At 41.3% G+C, this 13,404-nt stretch overlaps 1 protein-coding gene across 1 annotated transcript in view; it reads right to left on the bottom strand.

Moving 5' to 3' along the window:
* Window positions 1-503: 503 nt before the first annotated feature.
* Window positions 504-13,404, bottom strand: part of ACSM5 (acyl-CoA synthetase medium chain family member 5) — a 29,396-nt gene continuing 16,495 nt past the window's right edge. The window contains 8 exon segments of the mRNA XM_055561540.1: window positions 504-1,605; window positions 2,011-2,130; window positions 4,437-4,536; window positions 4,621-4,748; window positions 10,617-10,718; window positions 10,857-10,937; window positions 11,801-11,924; window positions 13,289-13,368. Of these exon segments, the coding sequence (XP_055417515.1) occupies window positions 1,489-1,605; window positions 2,011-2,130; window positions 4,437-4,536; window positions 4,621-4,748; window positions 10,617-10,718; window positions 10,857-10,937; window positions 11,801-11,924; window positions 13,289-13,368 (852 nt within the window). The 3' untranslated portion in view covers window positions 504-1,488.

Below are 13,404 nucleotides of genomic sequence, written 5' to 3'. Positions count from 1 at the left end.
GAAGGTAGTTGTATTCACAGATGGGGGCCTAAAAAGGTGATTAAGCTAAAATGAAGTCATGAATTTGGGTCCTTAATCCAATACAACTATTGTTCTTATAAGAAGAGATTGGGATACAGACATGCACAAAGAAGGGGCTATGTGAAGACCCATGAGAAGGTAGCCATCTACAAACCAAGGAGAGAGGCCTCAGACTGAAACCAATCCTACCAACACCTTGATCTGGGATTTACAGGATGAAGAACTGAGGAAATAAATCTCTTTCATTAAAGCTGCCCAGCTCATGGTACTTTGTTATTAAAGCCCAAGCAGACTAATACAGATGACGACCAGTTGGCTTTGCTCATCCTTGTGTGTCCCCAGTCCAGGACTGAGTAGGCACTCAATAAACATTGATCAATGAGTGAATGAAAGTGCTGAGAGTCAGGCAGCAGCACTAGGATCACTTTCCACCTGCTTCTTCTCTGCATGGTTGGTTTCAGCTGCCCAGAGCCACCCTTTCCATTTCTGGGCTTCTGAGACATGACTTCAGGTCCCTGTATTTTTCCTGGGTGAGACAGCATGCTAGCATTTGGAGTTGATGTGTTTGTATACGGAGGAAGAACAAGATATGAGGCAGAGTGTGATATTCAGTGATCATTTCTGTAAAATAATTTTTTTCATTAAAAGATTTAAATATACTCACTGAAAAACTTGGAAAATAAAGAAATGCAGGGAAAGGAAAAATCTATCATCCATTATTTTCAATACTGAAGAAAATTTCTGTTAACACTTAGTGTATCTTCCTCCAGACTTTTTTCTTCTGTAGATTTTCCTATATCATAGAAAGTTGTGGTTCCCCACTATACATATATTATTTTTATTCTGACAAAATGAATGTAGCCCAAGTTTTTCCCAACACATATTTTTAATGGCCAGCTATAAAACATGTTATTGAGTTAATCTACCACAATTTAGTTAATCATTACCCTATTACTTAGGCATTAATTTTCCCCCCAATTTGTCACTGTCTTAAACAATTATACAGTAACTATCTCTTGAGTATTTTGTTTTGTAGTGATTTCCAAAGATGGAGTTTCTGAACTAAAGATATGATTAAATTTTGTGGCCCTGGATATGATTACCAAATAGCTTTATCAAAAGGGTCAAGTGGTTACACTGCCCCTGGCAGTAAGATCACAAGTGCTCCCAACACTCTGGTGACCTGTCCTTTGGAGGGCTAGCTAAAAGCTTATTAGGAAGTAAGACCAGTGGGCAGCTACTGAGGATACCTCCAGACAGATGAGGAAGTTAAGCCACCGAACAGTTGCTAGACAGGGCAGTGGCTCTGAACTGGTGGTTAATGATGTTCTTTGCTTTCTTCCAGGGTCATCCAATGATGCTAAGGATGCCCATTTGGAGACTACAAGCCTTTGATTTCAGTAGGGTTGAAAGGATGTTGCTCCAAGTGGGGATTAACCAGCGATCCCACCACTTCCTTTGGAAGTTTCAGTGACTTGTGGGACCTTCCTGGGGTTGCTTCTCATTTTTCCACTCTTGACTTCTCAATTTACTCCTTTGAATCTTTCCAGAAGCCATCTTTGGAAGTTCGGAAATGAAGGCCATCTAGTGACCATAAAAAAAAACCAAACAAAAAACTTTTTACAATTATCATTTCACAGCAAGACTTTTGTCCTGAAAGAATCATTACCCTCTGACATGTCATTGGAAAGCATCCATGATTCCTGTTTTCCCCAAATGGCAACAATAAAAACAGCTGGCCTGGAATACAGGCACTTTCCAGAAGCATTTCGGTGCCACCCATTGAATCTTATTTGTGCCAATTCTTAGGGAGGGCACACAGTGTGCTAAAAGGAAGGCCCAGTGAAGAAACAGGGAGAAATGGATGAAGCAGCAGCCAGAGTTACTCAGTCTTCACACTCCTAGTGCCTGGCCCTGAGTAGGAGTGCAGGGAGCACATACCCATTTGGTTTCCCAGCTTTTCAAGTCCTAGAACTTCCAGATGTTTACCTTCCTGGGGTACTTGTATGGAGCAGTCACCCTTTTCACATGCTCCTGGAGTTCTTGGGTTAGTTTCTCTGGGTCACGTGAGGAATAGGCTGGAGAAAGAACTATAAATGCCTTTACCACCTGTTGAAAAAACCAAAACCAAAGGAAAAAACAAAGAATCAGTCCCCATATAACAACTCTTTTCTCTTTAACCTAGCCTTGTGAATAAGTGCTTACATTTACCAGCTCAACATGAAACTTTTACCAGTGCCTTTGAGTTGGCCAGCAAATTGGACACCAATTTTTTTCTGTTGTCTGCCTTTTTAGGATCAGTTATTGGGAGTAATTATTGGGAATTATGGCTTTTATAGAGTGGTTTAGAGTCCTATTTACAAAACTCTTCCCCATACATGAAATGACACTGTTAGAAGCCAACATGCTTCTCTTAAGATGACAATACTTTGGAGAGAGGAGTTTCACAGACTCCTTAGGGCTCATAGTGTACCTGTATGTGCTTACTCAGTTGTGGCTGACTCTGTGACTCCATGGACTGTAGTCCACCAGGATACTCTGTCCCTGGAATTTTCCAGGCAAGGGTACTGGAGTGGATAGCCATTCCCTTTTCCAGGAATCTTCCTAACTCAGGGATTGAAACCATGTCTCTTGCATTGCAGGCAGATTTGTTTTACCATCTGAGCCATCAGGGAAGTCTTTTCCTAACTAGGAAGGCAGCTAGGAATAGGGTTGGAGAGGCAGGACTGGGGGAAATTTTATACCATTTTCAAGGGGTGGTGGGTCTTTCTGAGACTGCATGTATGAGTATTTGCAATCAGCAAGCATTTTGCTGCACAGCTGTTTCCGGCATCCTGAAACATCCTGGACATTCTGCACCTTGGCTCTCTCTGCCCATATCTTTCTTGCAGGTTGCCTCTTGCTAAGGACAAGAAACAGTCCCAAACTCAGACACAACAGAACATGGTTTCAGATAGAAACCATGGAAGAGTTCATGGAAGAGTTCAAAGGCCAGCATACAACTCTGCCAACAATACCCTCAGCAGTGGGTCATTGTCTTTACACACATTCCAGTGGTGGGCATCTCATACCACTTCAGCTGCAGATAGATCTGGCTTTTAGGAAGGGCCTTCTCTTACTGTTAAAACTACCCAGCATTTATCAAACAGTTTCTATGTGCCAGGTTTTAGTCTGAGCACTATACCTGGCTTAACTTTGAACACACAGGCATTTGTCACAGCCCCAGTTAATTTGGGGCATGCAGGACTAGGCATACTTTTCCAGGTACAATTTCTGTACCTCATAGATGGGACTCTCATCTCCTTCACTGTTTATTAGTGGTCTCAAATTTTGGTGGGTATCAGAATCACTTGGCTAGGGGCTTCTGGTCAAAATGAAGACTCCTTAAGGCTGCATCCCAATCACTTTGATTCAACAAGTCTCACTTTAAGTCTAGAAATCTGTATTTTAAACAAAACTTCCAGAAGATGCAGCTGTGAGCAGTCCGGGGTCCAGACTTTGCAAATCACTCCTCTCTCCTGAGGCTTCTGAGGATGTAGCTTGATCTTGTACTAACTTTCATAAAGTAACTACATTATACTTTAGGATTATGCTGGATTTATAGCCACTGAAAAGTTCATAGGTCTGCCTATGAGTTTATTTCTCTCATACTGTCCCTTCTTCTGGGACCCATTGGAAGGTATTTGCATATTTCCTGAGAAAGGCCAGCTTATTAAAATTGGCTCATCTTTCTGATATATCATGGACTTCCCAGATGGTACTACTGGTAAAGAATCTGCTTGCCAATGCAGGAGACACAAGAAATGCAGGTTTGGTCCCTGGGTTGGGAAGATCTCTTGAAGTAGGAAAGGGTGCCCCACTCCAGTATTCTTCCCTGGAAAATTCCATTGTCAGAGGAATCTGACAGGCTACAGTCTATGGGGCTGCAAAGAGTCGGACATGACTGAGTGACTGAGCACATCTGACATATCAAGGTCACTTGGGATACTTAGTTTGTCATCCCTCAAGTTGGCTATCCCTACCAGGTCACAGCCAGCAGTGACCATGTTTGGCGTGCTCACTATACTCTCATCTGCAAATGGAAAAGGACCTTTTATTGGACAGGGTGAATGACAAAGCCTGCACCTGCCACCAACATCTCCATCTAATAGCCCCTTTTGGATCCAGTTCCATGTCCAGTTGACACCAAAGTGTTTATATCTTCCCATGGTGTCCCTCTGGAGAGTATTTGTATCCTCAAAGACATGAAGGCAATGCTTAACCAAGAGACATGTGTATTTGTCTGATGGTGGCATTTCAGGCTTTGCAGTACCTGGATGGAGTGAGATATGAGGGAACCTGGGCCTTTCAGGTTACTCTGCTGGGTGCTGGTAGGTACAGAACCAGGAGGGAATGCTCTTGGTTGGACTAGTTACCTCCCCTCTAATGGGGTCTGGGCTGCTGACCACAGCAGACTCCAGGACAGCTGGGTGCTCAGCAAGTGCACTCTCCACCTCAACAGGCCCGATCCGGTAGCTGGAAGAGAAAAAAAACTCTTTCAAGGGTCCTCCTCTCTCCTATGAAGCTTCAAAGGAAGAAGGAAAGTATAGACAACTTGACCTTGAGGAATTGATCACGTCATCATTTCTTCCCATGAACCAAAAGTAGCCATCCTTGTCCATGTGGGCTCGGTCCCCTGTGATGTAGAAGTCCCCTCGTTCTGATGCTGCTGTCTTCTCAGGGTTGTCCTGAAAGACACAGTGAGTCCATTAAGGGCCATCTGAACACAGTCACTCAGTACATAAGGCCTGAGCAGTCCCTTGCAGATGTCTGAGGACCCCTCAACAGGAAATCCAGTGGCCAGATCCCCACTGGACAGGGAACTGTGAATCTGTGGGTTTTCCCTTTTTTAACTGAAAGGAAGCTGCCAGAAAATGATTAAGGACAGACACTCACTACCATCCCTAGAAGTGTCTAGGCAGCATACTTGTGGGCAGGGGGGTGGGCACAGGGCTGTTAGCTCTTTTTTTTTTAATGAATTAATTTTTTAATTGAAGGATAACTGCCTTACAGAATTTTGTTGGTTTCTGTCAAACATCGACATGAATCAGCCATAGGTATACATATGTCCCCTTCCTCTTGAATCTCCTTCCCACCTCCCTCCCCATCCCACTCCTCTAGGTTGCTTCAAAGCCCTGGTTTGAGCTCTGTTTTTTCAGGATAAAAGAGCACACTGATACTCTTTGTGCTCAGCAATCACTGAAAATAGAAAGGGGATGGTTGGCAAAAGCAAAGGTAGAGGAAAGAAATAAAACATCAAATTCTGATTCTCAAAGCTTTAAAGTAAAAGCTACTGCTCAACAGGTAAAAGGAACAAGTTACTGGCACATGCAGATGAATCTCAAAAACATGTGCTGAAAAAAAGAAAGCAGACACACACAAATTAATACTTTGATTCTATTTACATCAAGTTCTTTTTTTTAAAAAGGGGGAAATTATTCTTCAATGATGACAAGCAATTTAGCAATTGACTGGAGTCTAGGAGTTGACTGCAAAAGGGCACAACAGAACTTTTGGGGGAAATAAAAAATGTTCTATATCTTAATTGCCATAGTAGTTACACAGGTGAATACACATGTCAAAATTCATTGATCTGTACACGTAACACAGGGACATTTCATTGTATGTAAATTATACTTTAATTTAAAAAATGTATTCTGAAAAATGAAGAAAAAGCAAAACTAGCAATCAGTCAGTCAGTTCAGTTGCTCAGTCATGTCCAACTCTTTGCGACCCCATGAATCGCAGCACACCAGGCCTCCCTGTCTATCACAACTCCCGCAGTTCACCCAGACTCACGTCCATCGAGTCAGTGATGCCATCCAGCCATCTCATCCTCTGTCGTCCCCTTCTCCTCCTGCCCCCAATCCCTCCCAGCATCAGGGTCTTTTCCAATGAGTCAACTCTTCGCATGAGGTAGCCAAAGTACTGGAGTTTCAGCTTCAGCATCATTCCTTCCAAAGAAATCCCAGGGCTGATCTCCTTCAGAATGGACTGGTTGGATCTCCTTGCAGTCCAAGGGACTCTCAAGAGTCTTCTCCAACACCACAGTTCAAACGCATCAATTCTTTGGCACTCAGCCTTCTTCACAGTCCAACTCTCACATCCATACATGACCACAGGAAAAACCATAGCCTTGACTAGATGGACCTTTGTTGGCAAAGTAATGTCTCTGCTTTTGAATATGCTATCTAGGTTGGTCATAAAGTTCCTTCCAAGGAGTAAGCATCTTTTAATTTCATGGCTGCAGTCACCATCTTCAGTGATTTTGGAGCCCCCAAAAATAAAGTCTGACCCTGTTTCCACTGTTTCCCCATCTATTTCCCATGAAGTGATGGGACCGGATGCCATGATCTTAGTTTTCTGAATGTTGAGCTTCAAGCCAACTTTTTCACTCTCCTCTTTTACTTTCATCAAGAGGCTTTTGAGTTCCTCTTCACTTTCTGCCATAAGGGTGGTGTCATCTGCATATCTGAGGTTATTGATATTTCTCCCAGCAATCTTGATTCCAGCTTGTGTTTCTTCCAGTCCAGCGTTTCTCATGATGTACTCTGCATATAAGTAAAATAAGCAGGGTGACAATATACAACCTTGATGTACTCCTTTTCCTATTTGGAACCAGTCTATTGTTCCATGTCCAGTTCTAACTGTTGCTTCCTGACCTGCATACAGATTTCTCAAGAGGCAGATCAGGTGGTCTGGTATTCCCATCTCTTTCAGAATTTTCCACAGTCTATTGTGATCCACACAGTCAAAGGCTTTGACATAGTCAATAAAGCAGAAATAGATGTTTTTCTGGAACTCTCTTGCTTTTTCGATAATCTAGAGGATGTTGGCAATTTAATCTCTGGTTCCTCTGCCTTTTCTAAAACCAGCTTGAACATCAGGAAGTTCACGGTTCACATATTGCTGAAGCCTGGCTTGGAGAATTTTGAGCATTACTTTACTAGCGTGTGAGATGAGTGCAATTGTGTGGTAGTTTGAGCATTCTTTGGCATTGCCTTTCTTTGGGATTGGAATGAAAACTGACCTTTTCCAGTCCTGTGGCCACAGCTGAGTTTTCCAAATTTGCTGGCATATTGAATGTAGCACTTTCACAGCATCATCTTTCAGGATTTGAAATAGCTCAACTGGAATTCCATCACCTCCACTAGCTTTGTTCGTAGTGATGCTTTCTAAGGCCCACTTGACTTCACATTCCAGGATGTCTGTCTCTAGGTCAGTGATCACACCATCGTGGTTTCTGGGTCATGAAGATCTTTTTTGTACAGTTCTTCTGTGTATTCTTGCCACCTCTTCTTAATATCTTCTGCTTCTGTTAGGTCCATACCATTTCTGTCCTTTATCGAGCCCATCTTTGCATGAAATGTTCCCTTGGTATCTCTAATTTTCTTGAAGAGATCCCTAGTCTTTCCCATTCTGTGGTTTTCCTCTATTTCTTTGCATTGATCGCTGAGGAAGGCTTTCTTATCCCTTCTTGCTATTCTTTGGAACTCTGCATTCAGATGCTTATATCTTTCCTTTTCTCCTTTGCTTTTCACGTCTCTTCTTTTCACAGCTATTTGTAAGGCCTCCCCAGATGGTCATTTTGCTTTTTTGCATTTCTTTTCCATGGGGATGGTCTTGATCCCTGTCTCCTGTACAATGTTATGAACCTCATTCCATAGTTCATCAGGCATTGTATCTATCAGATCTAGGCCCTTAAATCTATTTCTTACTTCCACTGTATCATCATAAGGGATTTGATTTAGGTCATACCTGAATGGTCTAGTGGTTTTCCCTACTTTCTCCAATTTAAGTCTGAATTTGGTAATAAGGAGTTCATGATCTGAGCCACAGTCAGCTCCCGGTCTTTTTTTTGTTGACTGTATAGAGCTTCTCCATCTTTGGCTGCAAAGAAAACTATCAATACCTAAAAATAAATCTAACACTAAATCTGTAAGAAGCATATACAGAAAAGGTAAAACTCTATAGAACATCAAAGAAGATATGCATAACTAGAAAAATACACTTAATATCATAAAGATGTTAATTATCCACAGATTGATCTATAAGCAATGCAACTCCAATTAAAATGCTAAGAGTTTTCAGAGAACCTGGCAAGTTGATTCTAAACTGACTATGAAAGAAAAGAGAAATAAGAGTAAGTAGGTAAAACATTTCTAAAGAAATTAAGTAAGAAGGAGAAATTTTTTCTATTAGATATTGACACTTATAATAATGTTTTGGTGAATAAGTCTCTTTCTCAGGGTAATGATGCTTGTTGTCAGGCTGGGCACAGAGATGTATTCAATGTGCTGCCATCAGAGCCAAGGCCCTCAGAAGGGAATGTGCTTCACAAAGCTTAATAATCATATTACTCCCAAAGTGGGGGACCTCTAAGTAGTCATTAAAAAAATGAATTTTTCCAAAAATATTGAGTGCCACAAAAAAGGCTCATGATATAATGTTAAAAAGTACATAGTACAAAGTTGTGGTATGGTGCAGTGCCAATTATATGTGAAACTGTACTTGAGGACCCTTTCATTTTAAAAAATTTATCATTTCTATATTTCTATATTATATAATCATATATTTCTTATAGAATAAATACAAAATAAAGATGAAGGATGACAAAAGATCAGTCTCACTATTCAGATAACTAAGGCTAAAAATTTGATCTTGTGTATGGGACCTTTTCATGGGTTATCTGTGATTCTATGCATATACACATTTGTGTGAATACAAAATATTCTGTTCTATGTATTTCTAAAATCCAATTTTACTTTAGTTAACAATATATCATGAATATCTCCTCAGAAGAATAAAAAGTCTAATGAAATACAAAATAGTTGCATAATATTCCCCTGTGTGACTGCAATATTATTTATTTAAACAATTTATGTTATTAGAAATTGGATTCATTTTCTTTTTAGTCCTTTCCCTTTCTTTTTTTCTTCTTTTTCTATCTTTCTTTCTATCTCTTCTTTTTTTTAATATGGAGTGCTATAATATCATTTATGTAACTAATTTCCCACTGTTAGAAATTCAGATAGTATGTCCACATTTCTTTGTCTGTTATAAACAACTCTCTAATGAACATCTGGCATTTGACAGTTTGCTTCCCCATAGGAAAATAAGTAAATTCCTTACACTGGGCATAAAATTGACATGGGCACATTGGTTTAATTGACAAGTACAATCTCAGCTATTTGGAATGTATGCACTAATGAAGGGGGATGAGCTTACCTGGTTAGTCATACCGACAACTCAGCATTCACAGAGCAACTCTGGCCTGACAACCTCTATTAATTTTCAATGCTCCATGATTCTCATGAAGAGATTAAATGCCTTAAGAATTTTCTTTGCTAAAAATCACCCAGAAACAAAACTAACAGCTAGTGCTAGGATGAAATGAAAAAGTTGAAGAAAGGAAATGTTCTTGTTAGGAAAAAACTTTACATTGACTCTCAATGGCATGATCACAGACTCACAAAGGTCCTATATGGAAGCCCTATGAGGACAAGGGTCTTATCTTTGCTGTCCAGTGCTGAATACTTAGTGGCATGAAGTAGGTACTCAGTGAATACGGAATAAATTCTTCAGGAAAGTCAAGGATTTACTTTTGTTTACAAAAGTGATTAGAAGGAAATACATTTAAATTTTCACATCATCTCTGCTTGATGGAATTACTATCTTATTATTGTTGTTGTTTTGTAGGTAGCTTTCTATGACTTTAGATGGAATATCATGAAAGATTTTCCTCTTGTAATCACAGAAAAGTCACAAAATACATGTACAGCATTTCAAAAACAAATGGACTGTTTTTCATCTGCTTCTTCCAATATTGCTGCTGACTGATGACCTAGTATACACAGCAGATGGAGTTCCTATAAATTTGGGCCACACATATGGGTCACCTGGGAGCTGAGGCCCATTCTCAGAAAGTTGCCTCTCACTGACTTGGAAGTTGAGTATCAGTATGTATGAAGCTTCCAAGCTGCTACTAATGAGCATCCAGGATTGAGAACCAGGTCAGCAGAGTTTTGTAGAGAAGAGTTTGGAGAAAACAGAATCCATCATAAATACCACCCAAGGTGGGTATAAGGGAGAATTAATTACTGGATTATCACAGAAACTTGCACTGGAAACCCAGGACACAAGCCCAGACAGCAAACCCTTATCCAACAAGATTCAAGGCAATGAGTCCTGAAAACTAGGCTCTTATAAGAAATTTTAATTTGACCTTTGATAAGTCCCTTCCCTTCTCTGAACCTTGATTTTATCATTAAAATGATTGAGTTGCCCTTATCTCATCATTAAAATGATGGTATGTGCCCTTAGACATACCACATTTAAATCCCATGTCCTGTACATATTAATAGTAAGTGATCGATATTGGACAAGTCACTTCATTTTTCTATAACAGCTTCCTTATTGATAACAACATCTTATCAATATTAGTGCCAACTCATGCAGTTATTGCAAAAGTTAAACAAATAAATACTTATAAAGCATGGAGCACCAGGCTTGGCATAGTGCAATTGCTGTGAAAATGGCCATTCCCTGTTACTTACCAAATAGCAAGTGAAGAAACAGAAGGGCCTGGTGGGTCTGACACGGATAGCAACCTTCCCTTCTTCTCCAGGAGGTAGGATATTGCCCTCCTCATCTACAACCTGGCAGAGAGATCACAGGAGGGTGTCTTGATGTCTGTACAGCCAGGCCACCCTGCCAACTGTCTGCTATTGCTAATCCAGATATGTGTGTTTGCTCTCTTATTCAAGCCTTATCAACAGTTGGGAGAGGCTGCCTACCTGCACATCATATGGTGAGGACGCTTTCCCCATGGATCCTGACTTGATTTTCATCCCTTTTGGATTGGCACAGATTACAACCTGAAGAGAAACCAGCACCAATACGGAGGAGGCTTATCTCCTTAGTCTCCTTCCTGGTCCGTGCCTTTCCTTTCACCCTGCCTTCAAACTCTGTCTCCTTCTTTCTTCTTCTTCCTCTCTCCTTCCTTTCATCTTTCCTTTCTTCCTTCCCTCCCTTTGCTTCCTTTCATCCTTCAATTCTTTCCATAGAGAACAAACCCTTATTGAACACTCAAATGGACACTCACACATAAAGAGCTTAAGCGGTCATGAAGATAAAAGACTCAATTGATCACCAAGTCTGTGCCCAGGTGGCTGTGGAGAATGCTGTTTAAGACTGGGTGCTGACAAGAGACCGACATGGGCTGTCCTGGTGGAGACAAATACCTCAGCCATGAGCGTTAGTTTGCTGGCTATGGTGTCATTGTGAAATTAAATTACCTTTAAAACAAAAGAGAAGAAAGGCTGATTGTGTTTCTAACAAAAGCTAGTGTTTTGTTAATAGCTTCTCCTCCTTGTGAATGGAGAATGGATTTCCCTGGTGGCTCAGATGGTAAAGCGTCTGCCTGCAATGTGGGAGACCCAGTTTTGATCCCTGGGTCGGGAAGATACCCTAGAGAAGGAAATGGCAACCCACTCCAGTACTCTTGCCTGGAAAATCCCATGGACACAGGAGCCTGGTGGGCTATAGTCCATGGGGTCACAAAGAGTTGGACATGACTGAGCGACTTCACTTCTCCTCCTTGTGGACAGGGCAGTCCCTGAAGATGTCACAGTGACAACAGGCAGAAATGCAGGAGGCTCTGCAGACCAGCTATCCCTACTGACTGGCGGAGAGCTCAGATGGAGGTGACCTGGTCAGGGACTGGCCTGGCAGCACTCACGGTTTCAGACTGGCCGTAGCCTTCGTGCAGCTCCAGGCCCGTCTGGCTCTTCCACTTTTCCCTCACATCAGGAGTCAGGGCCTCCCCTCCAGTCACACAGTGTCTCAAGCTCTGAAACTGGTACCTTTCTCAACCAAAAAACAAGGCCGCATGTGTCAGAATCCCCATGCCCAACCCCACACTCTAGCACTGCTGGAAGACACCTCGAGGCACTAAAGCATAGGCTCCCATATTTATAAAGATTACAAATCTGCCCCAAGTGCCCTGACCTTGCAGGCATGGACAGAAAATTTTTTTAAAAATCTTATCTGAGTTTGAAATAAAATCAGAACCTCATACAGTAGGTTTTGGCATAACAATGGTGAATTCCACATGAACTGGTCAAAATTATTTAGTTGCAAACAAACTGATTGATAATAAGTTGGTTAGGACAACCACCTGTGAAAAAGAGAAATTAATTAACAACTAAGAAGATAGAAAGTAGCCCTTTAGAAACCCCAAAATTCTGACAGATATTAAGTCTGTTGCAAAAGTATTCAACAAATTATTCAACATGTGAAAGATCAGAGACTGTAAATAAATTTATGATCATTTTGCCCTTTGGATTAAATTGGTTTGTCTATTACCTAATATCTTTCGATCACTTTCTGCTTAAACAAATCATTCAAAGCCTGCTTTTGATCAAATCATGCTGTGTAAATATTCACAATATATCGACAGATAGGAAGAATTCTTACATCATAGAAGAATTAACCTTGAGAATCATGGAAGAACTCACTCTCTTAGGGACTTTATGACCAGATATATGGGATTAGGGAAGATAAGGGGGTTGGGGCAACTCCCATTACTTGGGAGAGAATAGACAAGGGAGACAGAGATGAGGGTCAGTAGGTTACCAATGGGGATGGGCCTCTGTCTTCCCAACCCAGCAGTGAAACTTGCCCCATCAGAAGGTGTTGCTTTGGATTCACCCAAGATGGGAGCCATCTGCAGGGTCTTGTCACCCTCTGTTGGGTGCCCAGTAGCATTCACTTGAGAATGACTGGCTGGAGTTAGTATGCGATGGATGGAGCTTCTATTGTGTGGACTTGTTAGACCCACCAGACCTAAGGCTCTGGCCACAAACCTATTCCACAGGTGATTAACAATTATCCATCATTTTTTCTAATCTCATTGCTGAGGGAATGGCCTATGGGTATATGGGTGTAAGCACCAAAATTTCAGACTGTTTAGTTCTACTCGGTTCAGTTCCATTTGGTTGCAAATTCCTGGGGGCCAGAAGTTCATTCCTAAGAGGTGTCTACAAAGGATATGGGCATATATGCTTGTGAGTATGTGTGTACATGTGTGTGTGAGAGACAGAAAGAGAGACACTGAGAGAAAGAAAATTGGAATAAGAGGGGACACGTGTTATAAGGGGTACCTGTGCTATCTATTTAGATACTTGGGTATCTAAAAGCACCAAAGCACCAAAAAGATGGGCCATACCTGGTTAGATCCTCCTGCACAAGCAGACGGAAGATGGTGGGGACACAACAGAGGGTGGTGATCGGGAACCTGGACAGAGTCTAAACAAAAACAAAGTGTGGAGATCTTCTTAGAGT

This window comes from Bubalus kerabau, chromosome 23 (genome assembly GCF_029407905.1).
Source record: "Bubalus kerabau isolate K-KA32 ecotype Philippines breed swamp buffalo chromosome 23, PCC_UOA_SB_1v2, whole genome shotgun sequence".
Classification (NCBI taxonomy): domain Eukaryota; kingdom Metazoa; phylum Chordata; class Mammalia; order Artiodactyla; family Bovidae; genus Bubalus; species Bubalus kerabau.
The sequence above is the reverse complement of the archived record's forward strand: the minus strand, read 5'-3'. Positions and strand labels throughout refer to the sequence as shown.